This window comes from Mytilus galloprovincialis, chromosome 7 (assembly GCF_965363235.1).
Source record: "Mytilus galloprovincialis chromosome 7, xbMytGall1.hap1.1, whole genome shotgun sequence".
NCBI lineage: Eukaryota > Metazoa > Mollusca > Bivalvia > Mytilida > Mytilidae > Mytilus > Mytilus galloprovincialis.
The window spans coordinates 50,484,915-50,509,881 of record NC_134844.1 but is presented as its reverse complement, the minus strand read 5'-3'; the positions used below and the strand labels follow the sequence as shown (position 1 = coordinate 50,509,881).

General features: G+C 30.6%; 1 protein-coding gene across 1 annotated transcript in view; it reads left to right on the top strand.

Moving 5' to 3' along the window:
• Positions 1–1,635: 1,635 nt before the first annotated feature.
• The window catches only part of LOC143083217 (plastin-3-like), a 32,568-nt gene continuing 9,236 nt past the window's right edge, over positions 1,636–24,967 (top strand). Inside the window, exons 1-6 of the mRNA XM_076259472.1 lie at positions 1,636–1,795; positions 18,307–18,465; positions 19,301–19,470; positions 22,435–22,530; positions 23,440–23,650; positions 24,233–24,418. Of these exons, the coding sequence (XP_076115587.1) occupies positions 1,730–1,795; positions 18,307–18,465; positions 19,301–19,470; positions 22,435–22,530; positions 23,440–23,650; positions 24,233–24,418 (888 nt within the window). The 5' untranslated portion in view covers positions 1,636–1,729. The remainder of the gene's footprint in view (positions 1,796–18,306; positions 18,466–19,300; positions 19,471–22,434; positions 22,531–23,439; positions 23,651–24,232; positions 24,419–24,967) is intronic.

Below are 24,967 nucleotides of genomic sequence, written 5' to 3'. Positions count from 1 at the left end.
GACAGCTCGTGCGACTAATGTGAAAAGAAAAGATAAAAGATACACAAAAAATATGTTTGATACCAAATTCAATTTTCTTAGATTATAGTCACTAACAATGCAATGGCAAATAAAGGCAACAGTAGTATACCGCTGTTTAAAAGTCATAAAGGATTGAGAAAACTAATCCGGGTTAAAAACTAGAACCGATGGAAACACACCAACTACCAGGGTGGAAAAATGAAACGACAAAAACACTAAAGTGCAACAAAAAACAAACGACAATGCAACACATAGAAACGAACTAAAACCGAAAGACGATGAAAAAAGCAAAACACCAGTCTACATAACACAAAATACAAAAAAAAAGACTTCTTAAAACGAACTTGAAGTAAACTCATGTGCCAAAAACAGGTACTCAAGAATCAAACGGTGACTGAATCATGCTTCACTTGTGGCACCCGTCTTGTTGCACATGCAAGTACAAACTCGGTGATGTCGACTCGTAAAACATTTATTATTGATGAAAATGTGTTAAATTTACTCTAGACGGACTGACAGGCGGAAAGTGATGATAATAGCCCAAATTACCCTGATTGCAAGGTAAGCTTATACAATTCGAAATACTTTCATGGAATCTTTAGGCTTGGCATGCAACGACAGAAACTAAATACAGCAGCTATAATGCTATATCATTTTAGGATGCACAAAAGCTAGGTCCATTTCTATTTTGAAATATTCATATCATTTCACTTGGTTCAGGACGCTTTTACACCCAATAATTTTTTTTTTTTTAAAGCATTTTATTCAATTCATTGCTATTTTGAACTAACTTTAAATAAAGCTAATACTAACAATGAACAATAACCTTTCCTGGATCTTGGTATATATCATGTCTTAAACGAAAAGCTTATAATGCCAACATTTATGATAAAAGTGTTGGTTTTTATTTCCTTTTGTAAATTATCCATTTTCAGATGTTAACGTTCCCTTGTCACCATCAAATGCAGAGGTGGATTTAGGGGGAAGGGGCCCGGACCCCCCCCCCCCTTTTGGGGAAAAATTTGGTTGCTTTTATAGGGAATCACTGTCAAAGCGTGACTGGAGCGGGCCCCCTCTTAGGTCAGTCAGTGGGCCCCCACTTATGAAAATTTCTTTGCATCGGAAATGCTCTCTCATTTTATTCATATGATGATGCTTTTATCTGAAAAATAGTCTACACAAAATGTTTATTTTTTTCACAACCAGTAGCTTGAAAACAATCTAGGTGGCCTCTCATGATTATTATGAAGATTTTCATTTAAACTAAGTTTGAAAAACTCTCATTTTTTTACTACCATGTTTACACTATGATACTAAGTAAAATACATTTTTGAAAAGTATGAAAAACTTTCACTTTTTATTTTTTTACTAAATCTATGATGTTATGATTTGTGAAAACAGTATTTTACGTTCTTTATTTGGCCAATCATGGACCCTTGTGGCTTTGTAAATTTCATACAATGATAACATTTTTTTAAGATAATTAAACACTAATGACATTTATATAGAACAATAGCAGAAATTGTGTTTTACACCTGTGATTTAGTAACCATGACACTATCAAAATGTCATAAATAATCTGTGTTTCCGGAAAATTTGAGTCATGTCCGTCATTATAACTTCCGTATGATTGATCACGTGACGTCGTCCCACCCTGAACACACAAACTTTGTATCTTGATTTTCTAGTGTTTTTATAAATTTTCAAGATGAGTCGAACAACAGTGGACCTTTCTCATGAACAAATCGATGAATTAGTGGCAGCTTTTCAAACGGTAAGTTTTATTAAACATTTTATTTATAAATAGCCAAGTTCCCAAACCGGTCAACGAGGAAGCCATTTTCCAATGCGTCACCTGGAAAAGGGGGGTTCTTTAAAGTGGCATTCAAATTCATGTGGAATTATAAATTTTAAAAAACATAAGTATGAAATTGTTCCTTGATGCATTACTTTTCTAAGCAGACAGACTCCTAAGTTATCTTGGTACATCATTTTTGTACATGTAGTCATGACAAAACATTTTGCCTTGAAATTTATTAAAATATTAACACATTTTAAATTTCTTGTTCTAAAAAAATATGTCGCCTTTAAAGGCTATTATAATTTTTGATTGAGTAAAAAGGGGATTCACAGGAGAAAATTGGGAATTTCGAAGCATACATGTACACGTAAATTTTGTATCATAATTAGAATACAGTTATTCTAGTCGTCTTTCATTGCTGATACCTGTAAAACACAGTGGTTTTTTGCATATATTTTTTTCTAAGCACAAAACAAAATTGATGAAACTATTAAAGACAAGAAAAGAAGATCAGTCGTACTGGTCAAAGTAAAATCCTGGAGGTTGATCATGTTTATAACGGTATCATCATGATTCATGATTATGAGTATTAATCAGAGCTGTTGTCTAATTAAATGAATTATGATCTCTTACTTGAACAGTCCTAGTTTACCAAACAAAATTTTACAGGACCAAAGATAAAAGAATATTATTATATTCAAACAATGAAAATAATCAAAGGATTGCATAGGTTGTCTTGAGCTTGTTAAGGTACCTTTAATAATTTTATCATGTTTATCATGAATATAACATTGTGAAACATGATCAAGATATCCTTCATGAACTAAAAGTACAACCATGCTAACCTTTTTAAAGGAAGAAATTTACATCAGGAAACTATTGTGGACTTTTCTGAATGATTCAATCTACATGATCTAACACTGAGTGTTGTCCTTCCCCACCAAAATGTAACCCACTGACATGACTGAGTTGTAAATGATTATTATATTTTTCATTATTTTTTCAAGTAAATACTAGCATGTTCTGGTAATCATGGTAATCAGGAGTTTCATCTCACAAAAACCTTATTCATGTGCATGTTTGTTGATAGTTTTATATATAGACCAGTCATGCTAGTCTTCATTAAAATTTTATTTTTAGGGCTTGAAATTACTTATGGAGAATATTATTCTATTCATAAGGACTATTTCCGTACCAATTTCTCCTATTTTGTTTCTACTCATGATTATTGTCATATCTGCATTATGTTGCTAATTTCTACTGCGATTAATTAACCTCAAAGAAGTAGAAGAAGTGCACTTTTAAAGTTCTACAAGACGTTAAGGTACAAAATCTAAACACAGTTGTTTACTATATACATGTAGCTATCGGGGGCAATTTCATTCACAACATTTCACCTTGTCAAAAATGAAACATGTTAAACTGAAAGAAACATATGCCTTGTAGTAATACAAATTTATAGCCACCCGTATTATTGATGCCATGTAATTTTACCTGTCATCGAGACCAATACCTGTGAAAATTGGACCTTTCTTAATATTGATGAATTGGGTCATACATTTTATACATATTGACATAATTACAGGTGATTAAACAAACATGTAAACATTTATATGGCCTTAGTATGGGTCATTTGTTGTCTATACCTGTGTAAATCTACCTGGCCTCAGGTAAAAGTCATAAAAGTCGTCAGGATAATATTATCACCTCATAAAAAACATCAGATAGCCTCAGTTTAAGAGACAGATTTAGATTTACAATGATTTTAGATCAACTGATGATATATTGGCCAATATCACACTTGTGAATATTTTATTATTGTTCAATCTCCTTGTTTAAATACATTTAAAGAACTTTAAAAATTAATTTGTGTGAAAAGTTCACAAAAGTCTTTCTAAATGAACCTGTACTATACAATATTACTACAGAACTTTTGCAAGAAAGTAATGTTTACATATAAACATGCATATACATGTAGCAACATTTTTTTGTTAAAAATGATAAATGATCACAATACACCATGTATACATGTACTTGTATCTTTGACCACAAATAATACACACCAAATATAAATATGAAATTTTGAATTAAGAAAGATCATTGCAATTAAAAGAGCATGATGTACATTAGTCATTATATATTTTCATAATCTTGATAATTATGTAATAATAAGCATTTCTGGGCAGTTTTAACTGTCTACATGTAATAACTCAAGACATAGACACAGTCACTGTAACAGTACAATTGTCTAAGTGCTAAGTATCCCTTTATAACTAATGTAAGTTTTGTAGTCTCTTCAAAATACATGACCTGAGATATTGTTTCAACTTGAAACACTTGAACCATCTGTTGTTTATTCTTCCTTTCGAGTTTCCCGTTCTCTTAATGGATGATTTCCTTTCTCATATCCTATTTTAGTATTTAGTGTAAATCTTTTTTTCCTTGTCAATTAATAAGTGCCTCATTTAGTGTTATTGTAGGAGTTTCTTTCACAAGTAGTTCACATATTTACACATGATTATTTTTTACAAGAAATTATGTTTTATTTAGGGCAAAATGAAAAAAATATGTTTTATAAGATTGACCCACTAAGGTTTTATATATACATCACATGTATGCACTTTCAGTAGTGATTTGTGTCAAAAGAGCAGGTTCTGATATTATATGGCTAGACAATCTTCAGCCCCATATGTACATGGACAAAATATTATTTTGAAATTCCTGTTTAGTATCTGCAACTCATCATGGTCTTTGCAAGGGGCAGGGTATAATTTAGTGAGCTTCGTTCCCAGTACTTCTCGTTTAGACTATGGACAATATTGAACTTAACGTTGACACCACGTTATGTTGATAGCATCTCCTCTTTTATGAAATTCATTTTTGATGGTTTCCTTCAGAAGTTCGCACATTATGGACTTTTAAGGGGGGGCTGGGTATCATTTTGTTAATACAATGTAGTATGCTCCCAATACTTATTATGTCTTCTAGTTTAGACTTTGGACAATTACATGAATTAAGAATGTAACATAATACATGTACATAACAATAGTGCTTTTCTAATATTGAAGACTTCATATTGTCCTCTAGGTGTTGTTTGGTTATTGTGTTGGTGTCCTATTGACGAAATGATTGACATGATTGAAGTATATATCATTCCACACATGATGTTTTTTGTTCATTATTTTACCTTTTAGTTTAAGTCACACTTTTTTAAATAATTACATAAAATTATAACACAATAAAACATTATATTATAACTAAAGTGTAGCTACTCATTGCTGCTAGTGGAGTTTAAATCCACAAAACAGATCAGTCACAGAACATCATAAGAGTCTTGGACTAAACTATATAGTTTTGGGGCTGAAGATTGTCTAGCCATGAGCTATTTTATGATTTAAGGACAGTCCAGATGATCACCAATAACATTGTACAGTGTTGCCTATATATATTAGTTTTCCATATTTTGAAGGTTAACTAATTTTTGTACAAACACATGACATGTACAATATATAAAGAAAACTTCACCTGAACTAAACTTTTACTCATAGCTAATACTTGACAAAGTTTGACCAAATAAATTTTTGTATAAATTGTCTCAAACTGATGCAGTTGCATGTTTTATGGCAGCTCTCACTTCTGGTAGTTCTTAGATAGATATATTAGATGACATTGTATTGGACAAATGTTGGACAACAGACGTAAGATTAATACATGTAGAAAAAAGTATATTGTCATTTGTATAAATTTTCTAAACATTTATTATTTGAATATTTAAAAAAGAATTTTATACACTCATAATGCTTTATAAGATAACATGGTTAAAACAGATATATAACTATATTTATGGTTTATATATAATGTATATATACCCTAAAGAAATTGTTGATAAAGCCAACTTAATTTCCTGTTTGAATCAAGTAATTATTTTTATCTACAAATATGCCAAATATATAATATAAGTTGTATATATTGTAGTAAATGCTTTAGGGAGCATTTCACCGACATTCTTATGTACAGTTCAACTTTGCTATCATCATGATCATGAGAAACCTACAGTTGTATCCTCTTTTCAGATTAAATTTGACAGCACATTATATTCTCCAAAAATGAAAATTGACATGTTTGACATATATGGAAAAGGGGGGGGGGGGGGATATGAAACTGTTAAATTAATTACATGATTTCCCTGTGGTACTGTCAATTTTAGGCTATTTCTTGGCAGCTAGTTTTTATTGGTGGAGGAAGTGGGAGTGCCCTTAGAAAACTCAGACAATCCTAGTCAATTAAGATTGGAGTCGAGCACGCACCCCTGCGAGCGAGGTTAGAACTCACAACCTCAGTGTTGACTGGCTAGTGATTACAGTAGTAACTATCTGGCCACCGAGGCCCCTACTGTCAAAAAAAGCTTCAGATTGCTTGTATGTACCAACCTCTGCTCTGTAATAAACTTTTAAAAGTCTAAACTTTCTGCTGCTGCAGAAACTTGGATCTATTGTTCAAAATTAAAACTAATAGTACATATCATATGTATAGTATAATATATACAATGTATGTACATCAAGATAGAATAAAGCCATGAGCTAGATAAACCTGGTGGCAAAAGGTTAGAATTTATTTCACATGAAAATAACTTCTTTATGGATATTATATTGAATCATGGCAATCGGTTGATGGGTGACATAGCCGTTTTATTCTTCTTTTATGAAAGTGTAATGGTGTGTTTTGAACAACTCCTGCATTTGACAATTCATCAGCCAGACCTCTTCTATTTAAATGTATACATTATGTTATATTTATTTCCCCATTTAAAGTCAAAAGAATTTAAACGGGATGATTTTACAATGCGGCCCTGGTATTTTAAAACGTGTTTATTCAGCTAAATTTAACATCAATTGAATGCATCTTTGTCAAATTTAATTTTGTTTATACCTTTATACATCTTACAGTTTATATACAATGTTTTAAGATGTAGCAAAGTAAGTAATCAGAAGCTAATGGGGCTACTGAGGGGAAGGATAAAAATATTAAAGTTTAAGGAAAATTATTTTTAATTTTGGCCCATTACAAATGTAACGGATTCGAACTTGAACCGATGCAACAGCTGATCTAAATAAAAAATGGTCCATCATGTACTGAACTTTGTCAATGGAAGTCTTTAAAGAAGTGCATGTAGACCTAGGTCAGTGAGTGTCATGCTTGTGGCAGTCTTCATGGAATACTTTTGAATCCACAGACTGGAAGCTGAATAATTACAAAATTTTTCAGTAATTTCTACTCATAAAGAATGTTTTGAGGAATTATGTGTTGGCCACTGATAGTGATTATTCAGTTTTTCTAGCCCTGGTGCAATTAAGAGTTTGACATAGACACTATACTAAAAACTGTCTGTTGACCTCTAGACGTTTTTTTATGTGCTGTTTATTGTCCATCATTGAACTATACTACATGTATAGTACACCCCTTGATATTGGTATGTACTACATCATTTTGTACATCATCACATCATGTGACAAAAAAAATGTCATGATCAATATTAAATACCCGACTTTGTTACTTGCATAATGTGGATTTGACCTTCAAACACAACCATGTAACACTTCAAATTTTAATTATCAGTCATAATTTTATAAAGCGTACCGAAAGTAAAATTTATGACACACATGTAGAATGGTTTGATACTTTTGAGGTATACATAAACAATTGTGCATACTGAGTTTATATATATCTTTTTTTTAACTTATTAAACAAGAGTCCATTCTTTTAGTAAAATTGATTATTTTAATTAAGGTGTGGTCTTATGAACACCTTTGTAACTACATACTAACATAGACAGGTATATATATAAACCGATTCAGCTTTACAAATCTGTCTATTGAACCCACATGCAGCATTTTTTACATGGTTTGGTTACCTTTCACGGATTTAAACGGTTATCTATGGATGTCGATCGGTAGAGTTTAAAAGCTTACGACACATGTTACCCAATCAAGTGTTCAATGTTTACATATTTAACCATTTCTTTGTGGACTATTTACTCGGTAGATTGAAAGAAGAATGATTGATCACTCTCGTTTAGCATGTCTAGGTTGAAAATAGTCTTTTTCAATTGAATGGTTATAATACATGTAATATATTACTACTAATTGGTCCCTGATTGAAGGTTTACCTGGCCAAAATGTAAAATAAAGAGCACTTAGTTCTCTAGTACTTAGTATGAAAAAGGGGAAGGATTAAGATCTAAACAGCTAGTTTAATACAACCAAGTTTGGTTCATAGTTACACTGAGTCTATGATGTGATTGTCCCAAGTCAAGAACTGCATAAGCAATAATTAGTGGTTGTGACCCTATAATTTTGTTCATTTGGTGAATATAAGTTATCAGTAATGAGTAAATTAAAGCTGACATTAACTCAATAGTGAGCATAAATTATATATATCCAAAACTGTCATTTATCATATATTCCAAGATTTTGCACCCTGACATTTATGCTAATGAACATTATCAAATCCCATCTTGATATACCAGGGCCTCCATTCGAAACAGTTTGGGGCTATATTGCTTTACCTAATTAAGTGTCTGTCCCTTCATCTTTTACACTCCAACACATATTTGGGTGGCAGTCTTTTCCTCTGTCTGCATTTAGGTTTTGAGTTGGAACCCTTCTCCATCAACATATATTTAAGTCAAAAGAAATCTTGATACATTATGTACAATATTAGAGGCAGCTGTCACATTTTTTCTTCAATTTATTTCACATTACAATTTTTGGCCTTAATTTCTCATTTGTTTTAAATTCTTAATAATCCCTTTTCTTACAAATTTTATTAAAAAATCGACCAACAATTGAAAAAAACATCCTGCTTTTTAACGTCCTTATGAAATATTTCCTCTATTTGACATTAAAGTACAATTGTTAATTGTCTTTAAGATCATGAGAATTAAGTGTAAAGTCGTGTACTTGAAAAAGGATATATATTTGAAGCAATCACATGGCATGCTACAAAAGTACAAAAATCCTACATTCATGTATATATATATATATATATATAAGAAAAAGAGTAATCAAGAAGTGTTATATAACGATGCAAGAGGCATAATAATATTCCTTCCTTCTAAACTAATAAAACCAAAATGTGAATTGATACAAGCTTAAATAATACAATAAGACTGTTGTATTTACTTCTGATTGCATGTACTTGTAGTAAGAAGAGTTGGTATTTAAGGTTAACGTAGTAAGAAGAGTTGGTATTTAAGGTTAACGTAGTAAGAAGAGTTGGTATTTTAGGTTAACGTAGTAAGAAGAGTTGGTATTTAAGGTTAACGTAGTAAGAAGAGTTGGTATTTTAGGTTAACGTAGTAAGAAGAGTTGGTATTTTAGGTTAACGTAGTACCAAGAAGAGTTGGTATTTAAGGTTAACGTAGTACCAAGAAGAGTTGGTATTTAAGGTTAACGTAGTACCAAGAAGAGTTGGTATTTAAGGTTAACGTAGTACCAAGAAGAGTTGGTATTTAAGGTTAACGTAGTACCAAGATGAGTTGGTATTTAAGGTTAATGTAGTACCAAGAAGAGTTGGTATTTAAGGTTAACGTAGTACCAAGAAGAGTTGGTATTTAAGGTTAATGTAGTAAGAAGAGTTGGTATTTAAGGTTAACGTAGTACCAAGAAGAGTTGGTATTTAAGGTTAACGTAGTAAGAAGAGTTGGTATTTAAGGTTAACGTAGTACCAAGAAGAGTTGGTATTTAAGGTTAATGTAGTAAGAAGAGTTGGTATTTAAGGTTAACGTAGTACCAAGATGAGTTGGTATTTAAGGTTAATGTAGTACCAAGAAGAGTTGGTATTTAAGGTTAACGTAGTACCAAGAAGAGTTGGTATTTAAGGTTAATGTAGTAAGAAGAGTTGGTATTTAAGGTTAACGTAGTACCAAGAAGAGTTGGTATTTAAGGTTAACGTAGTAAGAAGAGTTGGTATTTAAGGTTAACGTAGTACCAAGAAGAGTTGGTATTTAAGGTTAACGTAGTAAGAAGAGTTGGTATTTAAGGTTAACGTAGTACCAAGAAGAGTTGGTATTTAAGGTTAATGTAGTAAGAAGAGTTGGTATTTAAGGTTAACGTAGTACCAAGAAGAGTTGGTATTTAAGGTTAATGTAGTAAGAAGAGTTGGTATTTAAGGTTAACGTAGTAAGAAGAGTTGGTATTTAAGGTTAACCTTAGAATCCTAAATTACTTCATGGTTCTTATTGACTTATTATACACATGGACATTGAAAAAAAAACTTTTTGGGGACCTTTCCTTATGAGTATGAATTTTTAGAGTACACAAAGTTCATAGGAAATTTTTATTTTAGAAAACTTGACTTTCAGTAAATGAATCATCTTTATATACATGTATTTATTAATACTCTTAATTCTTTATCCTTTTAAGGAGATAAATTGGTTAATAGGTACCGTAGATAGATGACGAGTGATGCTTGACACAATTTTGAATAATGTTTGAAGTTTAAGTTTGTGACACAACTTAAATTACAAAATCTACATGATAATATTCAAGTTTGATAATAATTAGATTAGTAAGAAAAGATAACTTTTTTTTTTTGGAGAATTTGTGATAGGAGTGTAAACTAAAGTAATGAACATCCTCATTTTTAAATGGGCCTCAGCAGTTCATCTTCTGTCTATCACTAGCATGACTAGCTTGTCAGCACTAAAGTTTAGAGTTTGAACTATGTTCATTGTGATGGTTTTCAACTCCAATTAATAACTGACTAGGATATATTAGTTTTCCTGCCCACTGGCTTCCTCCACCAATAAAAAAGCAGTGGTCGATCCAAGGTGGGGGGGGGGGGTCCTGGAGTTTTTATGGGACAAGCATTGCATTTGAATGGAAACATGTGGTTCCCCCCTCCCCCTTCTTTTTTTGGACGACCAATGCATTTGAATAGGAACATATGGTTGGAACACCCTCTCCTTCTTTATTCTGAGTTGGGAACCCCCTCTTTTTAAAAATGGCTGGGTCTGCACCTGAAAAGTGTCATTATACATCAACAATCAATCAATCCTGTATTAGATTCACTAATTTGCTCAGTTGTGGTACCACACAGCATCTTTACAAATTGTAAGGTTGAAAGGCAACTTCTTCAGAAATGTGAATAATTACTTCAGTCATATAAAGTATTCATCAATTAAAGGCTTTATCATATTTAGTGAAATGGGTAAAGAAAACATGTCAGATCTAACGATTCAACATGTTGGAGCTGACAATGGAAAGAAAATATCATTTGAATGATACAAATACAAATTAAGCTTTTAATAGCCTTAGGATTTTACTGAAAATAAATGATTTTAACAGATTAGTTGACTATGAAAGTCTTAACAGCAGACAGTTACAAATTTGGGGATAAGTTGTTGTTTTCTTATTATATAATCATTAATATAAATATTATATTGTTACAATGACATTATTAAGCTTAATCCAGTTTGTATCTTACAAGTACATGTAATTATCGGTATTATGCTTCAACATCTTAAAATACATAATAACGACTGTATTTTGAATTTTGCAAATTATGAGGATAAATTTTAACCTATAGACATGATAACTGGGACTTCAAAAATGGCTACTTCCTAATTATTTGGGATTGTGTCTTTTCATGGAGACAAGAATCAAAAAGAATCTTGTTCATGAATTATAAATAAACATGATAAAATAGAAGAACCTACATTTAGCATGTTTAGGTTAAATAAGCATTCTAGCAGAGAAAAATAACGTTTTTAAATATATATTTAAATTCAAAATTCAGGAAAAGACTGGTTGTGGTACTGGTATTCAAAATTTGTATAAAGAAAATACAACGTGGACTTGACAGCTTTAGGAACCCTGAATTTTATAAAAGTGCACCCTATGAACTGGAAAATAGAAAAATTAAAATGATAAATCTTTCATACTGTAGTCTGTATTATAGAGTGTGATTTATCAGTCAAATGTAAATAAACTTAAAAGTGAGAAATATTTCTACTCCCAACAAGCATGACAAGTTGTATAATAAATTTTTGTCAAGATTTTTTTTTTTTATAAACACAATAGCAATGATTTGTGTAGCTTTATTTAGGTGTATATCTTCTTTTGGTATTATTGTTGTGTAACGAGGTACTAATTTGATAATTTGTCTTTATCCTAGTCTGAAGCGATTTAAATGATCTTATGATCTTAGAACAAGCAGAGAAATATATGATTAGTTACAATTCAATTCAATTCAATATTTTATTTAAGTCTCATCTCTCAATAATATATAATACAACATTACATTAAATGTAAAAATATATAAATATAAAAGGAGAGCCATTCTGTACAGAATTACAAGAGACTATAACATTAAAAATTATATAAAGAATGCATCTATTATAAAACATATTGACATTAACATTATTTACAGTATAAAACATTTCTACGTCTATTTAAAATAAGATTACAGGCTTTGGCACAGCTACGAATCATATTATTATCTGTAAATAAAAACACTAATTTCTGTTTATCACCATAAGACATAAAATCACTATTAAAATGTGTTGCTTCATCAAATAATTTTTTTCTAAAATCATCATACAAAGGACACGATAAAATAACATGGGCTTCATCTTCTAAAATATTCATACAATTATCACAGACTCGATCTTTTAAAATTAATTTTTCAAATCTCCCCGTTTCTATTCTTAGTGGTGCTACACCACATCGAAATTTGGCAAAAGAACTCCTTTGCGAAAATGGCATTGGAATTTTACAATAAGTTTCCGTTTCAAAACTGTTCTTAAATAGATTATATGTACGAAGTTTGTTACCACCTTTACCAGATAAAGCTTTCTCTGATTGTAAATTGCCTTGCCACTGTTCGACATATTTACTAAACATTTTAGACATAACAGTTTTGACAACTGAGGTACTATCAACATAATCTGTAATGATACACAAATGTTCTGCATTATACTCAGAAAACGTTTTCCTTACATAAAAATTCCAATTTTTTATACACTTATGTTTTTTACTCATAATGTCTGCCCATATGAAAATTTTTCTGTTTAAACGATAAGAACTCATATTGTTCAAACGGCACCATAGTCGGATTAAGCATTGCCATTGTTTTTGAAAGATAGGTATCCACCCCATATCCCCTGCAACTGCAGCATTTGGAGTATATTTACCCACTCCAAGAAAAAATCTGCAAGCTCTATTATGGATGGCATTTATAAAAGAAAAATTTTTGCAACCCCAAATACCAGCACCATATTCAACAATTGGAAGCACCAAACTCTCATATAATTTTGAAAAGACATTATGAGTAACACCACCTAAGATTTTGCACTTGGCTATAACAAGGCCAAGTGCTCTATTTGCAGAAGCTGCAACAGCTTTAGCAGTTACATTATAATCTAAAAATTCACTTAAAACTAAACCTAAATATGTATAAGTAGTAGAATATTCAATGATATCATTCCCACATTTAAATTCAACATGTGACTTATCAACAGAAGGTGTTCTAAAATGCACAATATTACACTTTTTGGAATTAATGGTCATACAATTATCTCCACACCATATATCTAATGCATTTAACAGAATTTGTAATTCTTTTTCATCGTTTGCAAGTAAAACCACATCATCAGCATAGAGCAAAATACAAACTTTTTCATCATCAATATCAATACCACACTCATATGATTTCAAGAATGAAACTAGGTCATTAATATATAAATTAAATAACAATGGAGATAATGGGCATCCTTGTTTAAGACCACTGTTAACATTAAACCATTCTGATAAATGGCCGTTTAATCGTACTGAACATAATATATTTGAATAAATAGACTGTATAGCAGCACAAAAATTTTCAGCCACCCCCATTACATTTAACTTGGACCATAGTATATTTCTATTGATGGTATCATATGCCTTTTTAAAATCAATAAACGCACAAAAAGTAGATTTACGAAGCTTTTTTCTGACTTCAATTATGTTTGTTACATGCATGATATGTGCATCTCCTAAATTTGTAGTTTGTCCAAAATAATAACATTCTATTTATGTCAGTATGTTAAAAATAAACTATGTAAAAGTTATTTCACATTTTGGAATAAACTAAGTATCAAACAATTACCTCCCAAAAAGGGAAGCTTGGTACTTATTTTTCTATAAAAAATTGTTTTAAAAAAGAAAAATATTTAGAATTGCAGGACTTCAAAAAAAGACAGTCAATTTGTAAATTAAGAATAAGTGCTCACTCTTTAAAAATTGAGACAGACAGATATTCAAAAAAGCATATAGAAAGATCTCAGCGTCTTTGTTCTAATTGCTCACTTGGTAAAGTTGAAGATGAGCTTCATTTCTTATTAGAATGCCCTCTTTATGATATTCAAAGGGACGATTTTTTAAAGACATTTCTAACAATTGTTGTAATTTTATAAATTTAAATAAATCTTCTAAATTTTTATGGCTCTTGACCCAAGAAAATGTTACTCTTATGGAAAAACTGGGCTGTTATATTTGTGACTGTTTTGAATTAAGGAGATCAGGTATGAACACTGACACTAAGTCAAGTAAATAATTTGAGAATAAATACATATACATGTATAATGTAATTTTATTATCCTTTTATTCACAATATATACAATGTATGTGGTTTTTAGCTTGATTCTGACCAATGCTTATATTCCAAATATATATGTATATGCCTCTATTGTTGTTGTTACCAATTATGTAAATCAATTGTATCTGATTTTATGCCCTTTATGGGCCCTGTAATTTGGGAAATAAAAATATTCTATATTCTATATATTCTATTCTATTTATCATGTTTATATATCAATAAGTATTTATTGAAAAAGAATAATTTTGATGTTAAACTGGATTTAATTGTTAAGTTTGTGTGTGGTATTTTATTGTTACTGGTGTTTTTCTTCCTGTCTACCTTGTAATTTTTTTTTGAAAACTTGACTAAAAATCTCTATTTAGACAAACATGACCTGTATATCCGTTATTTCATGTATTTGAAACGTAACCAAGTTATTTGATGTGATACTACATAGTAAAATGCAATTCCAGAAATATTTGATCAGGAAGGTTTTGTGATAATAATCTAATAGTTTCAGATTAACTTTCCTTGTACATAAAACAACCTTCCCGGTTATAATATTATACAAATTTATTTTTAAAATACAACTTTTTAAATTCCTCATAATTATACGTAGTAGGCTGTTTTAAACGGTTTTAAAGTTACATTTTAGTTTCCTGTAGATTTAAACCATAAGTAATTTAACAAGTACATGTACATTATTATTCAGATGTTTATAACATCATTTTGACTTTATAAGGAGTTTTTACTGGTTAATGAAATGAATTGAAAGTAACCATTGTGACAATTACAATAGGTGATAATTTGTACATAGAGAGAAAACAAAACCATTACCTAATTTTAATGATTAATGTTACATTATTTTGATATAATCATATGATTGTATGATTTAATTGGTATGAATGACAGTTAACGAAGTATTTATGACTGTGTATTACCGATTGTCATTAAATTGTCAGATTTATCTAGTGTGAAATCACCCCTTCGTAAGTAAACAACAAACAGTGGCTGATTTTTTACCTTATTTGGTAATATGAATACCTGTATTTTGGTAGTAGGAGTGTGTTGGGACATAAGCTACCTCAGTACACCAGTAGACAGAAGATAAAAATCAACTGGGTATTGATCCACAAATCTTAAAACTAGGTCATCAGTACTAGTGCTATTGAATTTTAGTCAGATTGAATTCAAGGGCCATAACTAATTATGTTTTGATTTTTTTTTAAACTGATTCAACAGGATTGTTAAGTTTACACACCTGTTTGAGGTTAACATATAACTTGGGGTTCCCCTTTTCAAATAGCAGAGTCATTTAATAGTAAAAAATAAACACTTGAAAAAGGACTGTACTTAAACTTTTAAAATAAATAAATTGTACTTTATGGGAAATAGGTTTGCATGAGATTAACCTAGGTTTTATTAACATTCCTCAATTGATACAATTGATAGATCTTATATAATACCATGAAAATATATGGTTGAGACATCAATGTGCTTTTCAATTTACTGCTAGGTACTTTTTTGTGATCTTTGGCTCCTTGTTCAGTTGTTGATGATCTTGTGACTTTATGACTATGTAAGACCATTGTTGGTTGTTTTATTGACTTTTTGTGTTGGAACTATATAGTCCAGTAATGTACTTCTAGCCATATTCTTCCCTATTTCTATGAAGTATAAAGACTAGGCTGTTAAATCAATTCATAGTTCTTTATATAATTGCTACACATATTACCAGCAATTACAACATTTAATTATTGTGATGTTCAGTCTGTCAGATTTTAACAAAGCAGGTCATGTCACTTAATAATATTGGATCTTCAGACTTTAGTGTCTCCACATGAACATGTAATAAACAATTGTATTCCCCTTTGTGTGACAGGTCCATTTGGAATTTTATACTTTACCCCCGCTTCTGAACACTATATAGGTCATGTCACTATTGGATCTTCAGACTTTCAATGTCTGTACATGTACATGTCAAATACAATGGTATTCCCCCTTTATGTAAATGGCCTATTTGGTATTTTAAGACTTTACCCCGCTTCTGAATACTATCTGTGGCCCCTGCCCTGGTCAAATATATCATTTATTAATTTGTAAGGGATGTCCATTTCAGACTGACAAAGTTGTTGAGAATTTTATCTATCCTAAAAGTTTTTATTATGTTTACATATGACCCCAATGTCAATATTTATTGCATACATATATTTGGAAAAGATAAAACAATCTGCTCGAATAAATCCACAAGTCTATTTAATAAACTAAATATTTTGATGGTCTGATTTAAAGGGAGGGTTTGTGATAGGGAAATATTTACCTGTGAAAAAATGCAAATATACAGGTGTTGGGAAAAATGCTGACCTCGTCATTTTTCTTAGATATTTATTTCAATTGTGGATTTAAATTTTCTTTAAAAGTTGAAAAACTTATTAAAAGCTTTGAATGAACATGCAATGTTTAAATGGAGAAGCAGAACCTAAACATACCAGATTGAAAGAGTTTCATTAAATTGGAGTCATTATTAAGAAGAAATAATTTTGTCTCCATTTTTTATGGTGAATAGAAATCTAAAAAAAAAAATTGTCGAAATGTCTTACAAATACATTAATTAGCTAGACTATTATATGTTGTAAACAACATTTTAATCAACCTCCAGGTTTTGACCTTGGTTTATACAAAATCCAGAGAAAACCAGCTAAAAATATTTATATCTTTTCTCCGTACAAGGATGTAGTTTGAGGCTTATAGGCATAACCGTATTATCTACATATATCTAACCGACTAAACTACATATAATCCATATTGATAGTACATTTGTTCAAGGTTTCATTTGATAATATGACTGTAAATTAATTTAAATGCAAAAATATCTTGTAAACTTATTATTCAGTGGCATACATGTACATGTAATGTATGCACAAAAATTGCACCATTTATACTAATACTGTCCTCAAAGTATGTGCAGTTGCATATATGCAAACAGGAACTACTGAAATTTATGACTTGTAACTTGCAGCAACAAAAATATATACCAGTTTTTCAAATGCTTTTATTATGATTATTGGCCATGTTGTTTAAATTGTCTTTGTTTCAATGAAGTCTTCAATTTGCAGTCAGTCAATAAATACCATGTAGGTTTTTGTTGAAAAAAACCTAACATTTTAATTAAAACAGTTACATAATTAGAACAATGAAATGCTTGATTGTGGTTTACCATAAACATGCACTAAAATAATGATAATTACAAACTGTCTGGCATTGTCATATATTCGACTACATTGATAAACAGCCTTATTGGTCAGGTGATAGTCAACATGAAGTACAGATTTTGCTGTTTTTTTCCCAAGGAGTCGATTATAATTATCTTGAAGTTATAATAATCTGCCTAGTTAATGTCACTACCTTAAAAATAAAACATCCAAAAATTTCCTAGAAACATGGTTCCAGCTGATCATGATACACTGCAAACTCTCAATATGAACTAATAGGGAAAAACCAAGTTAACCAACATAAATGTACATGTAAACAAATAGATTTAAGAAGATGTAGTATGTGTGTCAATGAGACTACTCTCTCATTCAAGTCACAATTTGTAAAAGTAAACCATTGAAGGTTCAAGTATGGTCTTCAACACAGAGCCTTGCCTCACTCAAAACATCAAGTTGCGTAAAGGGCCCCAAAAAATGACATGGTAAAACCATTCAAACGGGGGAAAAAAGTATAATCTATATGAATATAGAGAAACGAGATACACTTATGAACCACATCATCAAACGACAACTTCTAAACATCAGATTCCTGACTTAACACAGGTGCAAACAAATGCAGCAAGTTTAAATGAATTTTCCATTTTTGTTTTGCAGATGGACAATGACCACAGTGGTTTCATTGAAGCATCAGAACTACAGTCTGCCTTAGAATTGGTTGGAATGAAGCTACCTGGGTATGAAGTAAGAGACCTGATCAATCAGTACGACTCAAAAATTAAGGATGGAAAACTGGACATTGATGAATTCCAGAATGTAAGTACCAAGAAAAACAAATGTCCTTATTCTTCACACACAAAAAAAATGTATATTTAATAGTATCTAGTGCCTTTCATAGATAAATATAAACATATACTGATGTCTTCATGGTGTGAAAAAAGAACATGCATTGTTTTAAAAATAGCAAGCCAATGGTATGATGTGGAAGTTTTGTGCATCACCATCAAACAATCAGAACTGAGATGAACTTTAGAAATAGTAAAACAAAAAAAACTATTATAAAAAAGGATTCTCTTTTGGCATCAGAACAATGGACACCTATAGTTCTGTTTTTTTTACACATTTTCAATTATAGAATTGCTAGACTGTCTCTATACACATATATATCATGTAAATAAATAGCGAGTTATGAACACTGATACAGTGTGAAATCTTGTAATAACCTACAAACCGTAGGATTTTGAAAATGGATGTTGGCAGGTGCAGCATTTATCTGTTATAATATTCTTGTTATCATGTAATACTCCGGCTGATATTCTTATTTGACTAGTCCAGTTTGTAGCAGAATGTGTGTTCATGCAAGTCTGTTAAACCATCCTAACTAGATCATAGTGATGTATTATACAATGCAAATACTTTTTTTATGGGTCTGACAGTAGAAAAAATGAGTGCATAAGGCAACAATATGACAACAAAGGGACATAACTCTAATTCAAATATATAACATGGAAGGAAAATAATTGAAACAATAGTCATGATAGTAGTCAGAGTGTACCATGTGCACTATGGATTCAAATATTTAGTTTTGAAATAGTACACCATATATTTATGAATTTATGCAGCATTGTTCATGTTCATTATATATTTTCAGTTATATGCCAAGTTACGAAGAGAAAAAGATTTTGGAATTAAATACAAGAAACAAGTGGTAACAAGAAAAGACATTGAAACACATGGTGGTACTTCTCATGCTTCTGTGGAAGGTACAACACATACTGTGAAGAAAGCAGAAACAACAGCCTTTGCAGAATGGATTAATAGGTAACCAGTTTAAATTTACAACTATACATATACCATGTATACATTGTAATAATTTTGAGGTATAGCTGGATAGTTTTGTAAAATATTCTTTTATCAAGGGACAAATAATGATTGTGAACTTGTCCAAAGGTGTTAATTTTAATTATTATGGCAGATAGCACGTGTAGGTTTCATCCTATGTGGCCGTTGGAATTTTTTTTTGAACTAGATTGAAGTAAGGGTATTCATAGTAGATGACACAGAAAATTAACAATTATAGGTCACCATTTGATCTTCAAAAATTAGCAAAGCCCATACAGCACACCGTAATAGTGGTGTTTCAAAATGAAAACCAAAACTTAGTTGATTTGTTCAGTGAAACTAAAATCTAAATAGTTTTCTTTTCTATTCAACTATAAAAGGAATATCCATGAATGAATATTTTTTTTTTTATAAAAAATGTTTCAGGTATCAAATTGAAAAAAAATGTTATATTTGCTGCTCTTGTATAAGAAGGTTAAAATGGTGAGACTTAGATACAAATATTACTGACTGAAATATGATTTAGTGTTTGTGTTTATATCCTGTTTATCCTGTTAATATTGTTATATTAGACTGAACAGGAAGACAAAATTACTACTGAATTAAACGAGGTTAAACTGTTAGTGTAAATCTTCCATGAATTTGTCAACTTTTATTGCATATCAGAAAGTAATTTTTCTTATGTAATTATGATAACATTCCATAAAAATCTTAGTCTTTCATTTTAAAATTGAGAGACAGATTTTTTTTTTCTTTGTACTATTTAAATATTGAAAGTATATTTGATTTTTTTCATCTATTTGTTCATTTTCCTTTTGATCCTACTGCCATATATTTGTTAAGTCCTCTCAAATATATTGGACAATTACATCACATTTCAGTGTAGCAACCCAACATTTTTTTATGACCGCAAAAATTAAAAATTTGTTGGTCGTATATTGGTACGACGTTGTCGTCGTCTGAAGACATTTGGTTTTCGCACTATAACTTTAGTATAAGTAAATAGAAATCTATGAAATTTAAAGACAAGGTTTATGACCATAAAAGGAAGGTTTGGATTGATTTTGGGAGTTTTGGTCCCAACAGTTAAGGAATAAGGGGCCAAAAAGGGCCCAAATAAGCATTTTCTTTGTTTTTGCACAATAACTTTAGTATAAGTAAACAGAAATCTATGAAATTTTAACATAAGGTTTATGACCACAAAAGGAAGGTTGGGATTGATTTTGGGAGTTTTGGTTCCAACAATTTGGGAATTAAGGCCAAAAAAAAGGTCCCAAATAAGCATTTTCTTTGTTTTTGCACAATAACTTTAGTATAAGTAAATAGAAATCTATGAAATTTTAACACCAGGTTTATGACCACAAAAGGAAGGTTGGGATTGATTTTGATTTTGGGAGTTTTGGTCCCAACAGTTTAGGAATTGGGGACCAAAAGGGTCCAAAATTAAACTCTGTTTGATTTCATCAAAAAATGAATTATCGGGGTTCTTTGATATGCCAAATCTAACTATGTATTTAGATTCTTAATTTTTGGTCCTGTTTTCAAATTGGTCTGCATTAAGGTCCAAACTGAAAGGGTCCAAAGTTAAATTTAGTTTGATTTTAACAAAAATTGAATTCTTGGGTTTTTTTTATATGCTAAATCTAAACATGTACTTAGATTTTTGATTATGGGCCCAGTTTTCAAGTTGGTCCAAATTGGGGTCCAAAATTAAACTTTGTTTGATTTCAACAAAAATTGAATATATGGGGTTCTTCAATATATGCTGAATCTGACCATGTATTTAGATTTTTAATATTTGGGCCCCGTTATCAAATTGGTCTACATTGAGGTCTAAAGGGTCTAAAATTGAACATTATTTGATTTCATTAAAAATTGAATTCTTAGGGTTCTATGATATGCTAAATCTAACCATGTATTTAGATTTTGGATATTGGACCATAAGAGGTAAATGTCCAATTTAAAATTTTTAAGTTTTTAAGTTAAAATTCTTAGGCCGCATTCATTTTGTGTCAGAAATCTATGTTGTGTCAACTATTTAATCACAATCCAAATTCAGAGCTGTATCAAGCTTAAATGTTGTGTCCATACTTGCCCCAACTGTTCAGGGTTCGACATTTGTGGTCGTATACAGCTGTGCCCTGTGGAGCATCTGGTTTATAATTGTCAGAATTTACTCATAAAAAAAATGCAACAGCAACTGACAAATACTTTATTAGAGTCTTACCTCTTTGAAACATTTGATATAAAACACAATATAATATTAACAGATCAATTTATAAAAGAGTTATGAGAGACTGTATAACACACATTAAAAAATACATTTATCATGTTAATATTACATAAAGGACATTTATCAATATATATTAGCATAAAACACCAATTCTTTTGTAATCATAATCAGAAGATAAAAAAAAAACATTATGAATACAGTTTCTCTTAAAAGGTGCTTCTTGGCAGATTTTAACTGTGAAATACAAAAATTGTAGCAAACGGTCTTTTTAAAACATGAGTAAAAACTTTTCCTCATTACACAAATAATCAAAAGTTAGATATATATAGGTTCAACAGAACAACTATTGCAACGTTTTCTACTCATAAAACGACATAATTAATGTTAGTTGTGACATATTTTGTTTTTGCTTACTTATTTAGTTAGTTTTACATATTTTAATACTGTAACCTGTTATCGTAGGATGTAAAAGAGGGACAAAAGATACCAGAGGGACAGTCAAACTCATAAATCGAAAAATAAACTAACAACACCATGGCTAAAAATGAAAAAGACAAACAAACAATAGTACACATGATACATCATAGAAATGTAATGTTTAGTTTCATAAACACAATTGTTTGTAAACCTGTTCTAGTCGATGATAAACCAAGATGTGTAAAACATCTGTAAAAGTAATTTATTATGAACTAATTTCTTTTCTATTTCAGAAATTTGAAGGAGGATCCTGACTGTAAAAATCTCCTACCAATAGACCCAGAGACAGACGATTTATATAAATGTGTCAGAAACGGTATTTTAATATGGTATGACATCTTTCTGATTGATATGATTAAACACAAATGGTCACCTATTGTAGAATGCTTGCCTAAAGTACAGGATGTCATGTGTTTATTCCCTGGATAGGTCAAACCAAAGACTTTCAAATTGATATTTGCTACCTATATGCCAAACTGATAGCAATTAGAATTTGGAGTAATGGTTGTTCAACTACATTTAAAAGGCATTATGATATGTTCTGGTGGTACAAAATATGTTCTTACATACTCTGATGTAGTGAGCTTTTGCCTTAAAAATAAGATGTGGAGGAATAGTCTTTTGCAAATAAAAGCAGTGTTTAACCATATAACATTCTGTCTTGCACCTATCAGTCACTCTTCAAAGACACTGATTTCTTTTATCCAAATTTATTAAAAAACATATTTATAGTCGAAGTATTCACATAAAATCCAATTGCCATATGCATGAACTCATAATGCAAGTGGATTCTATCACCATACTTTATCAAGTGAAGAACTCAAAATTACTTTGAAAAGCTGTAACAGAACTTTTTAAAAGCAAGAGATTTCCAGATTGTGTGACCTTATAAAAAGTCATATAGTCCAAAGAATTTTTATTTTCACACATATATTATTTTGCCAAATGCATGAACTTTAATTAATAAGATTGCATCACATTTGAATTGCATTATCACGGTATCTATTTATGTAAAATACCTGCATCAAGTTTCTTTGATTCTTTGAAAGGCTATTACAATGTACCAGTATTCTTGCAAACGAAATCAAAGTTACTCAATTTTATTACGGCACAATATATTAAAATTGCTGAATTCATATCATCTGATTAACAAGAAAATTAGACTATAAGCATGGTTAAGAAGTTATACAATTATTATATTGTTGAAAACTAAATTAATAAGATATTTGTCTTTACAGTAAATTGATCAATTGCTCAGTCCCAGACACCATTGATGAAAGAACAATCAACTTAGATGACAAAATAAGTGTGTACAAGATGCACGAGAACCATGTGTTAGCCTTAAACTCTGCTAGTTCTATAGGATGTAATATTGTCAATATTGGTGCCCAAGATTTAATGGACGGAAAACAACATTTGGTTCTTGGTCTCTTGTGGCAAGTCATCAAGGTAAAGTATTTTCGGACCCCACATGGTTTAAATTGCAAATTATTTGATTTGCAATTTGCTTATTTTTTTTCTGTTTAGATTTATAGAAATAAAGAAATTATATGAATGGAAGGAGTTGTGGGGTATAATTAAGTGAATTTGCAACCCTAATACACAAGCTATGATGTTTATTCACTTCCATCTTGAACAGATTGTTAACTCAACAAAAAACTGAGTTTTATAGATTTTTTCAAAACCTATACCCTTGCATTTTTCCCAATAAGAAAAAAGTAGAATATTAAAAACTCCAACTGCGAGGAAAATTCAAAGCGAAAAGTACACATTAAAACGGCAACACCAAAAGCTCAAAACACATCAAACAAATAGACAATGACTATCACATTTCCTGACCTGGCACAGGCATTTTCCTATGTTGAAAATAGCGGACCAAACCTGGCTCTATAGCCAGCTAAACCTCTCGCCTGCATGTCATTTACATAAAACTATACATTGAGAACATTTTCAAGAAATAAGAACCCTACTTTGTTTTTAATTTTCACTACTTTCTAAAAGACTTTTATTGAAATTTGTTTGTTTTAACAGATTGGTTTGTTGAGTGATATCAACTTGATGAATCATCCAGGACTTGTGTTACTGTTGGAAGAAGGTGAAGAACAGGCTGATCTTCTGAAATTATCCCCAGAACAAATCCTAATCCGATGGGTTAATTATCATCTCAGAAATGCTGGCATTAACAGACAGATTGCAAACTTTGGGGGAGATATCAAGGTATGTTATGGTTTACTTTTTGATGGATTATCATTTTGATAAAAAATTATGCTTTTGTAAATGAAAATGTCATGGTAACAGCACACACAGCAGCAATATATTTAAATAAAAAAAAGATTTTTGCATTATTTATATTTATATTTTGAAATTAAATATCCAATTGACACAATTGACCTTATAGATAAAAAAAATATGTATATTGGTCACAACAAAATAACAATCTAAAAATAGGATGTCAAGTTGTTTCATAACTATTACTTAAATTTTGTACAGAAATAGCTGTTTATATTAAAAAGAAGATGTGGTATGATTGCCAATAAGACAAATCTCCACAAGAGACAAAATGACACAGAAATTAGCAACTATAGGTCACCGTACGGCCTTCAAAAATGAGCAAAGCCAATACCGCATAGTCAGCTATAAAAGGCCCCGAAATGACAGTATAAACCAAGTTGGTCATGTTAAATGTTTCTAAATGGTATAATCACGAAATATGCAGCAATCTTGGTAACTTACTAGCTTGTCTTCTGTCTAAAATTAAGTACTGTT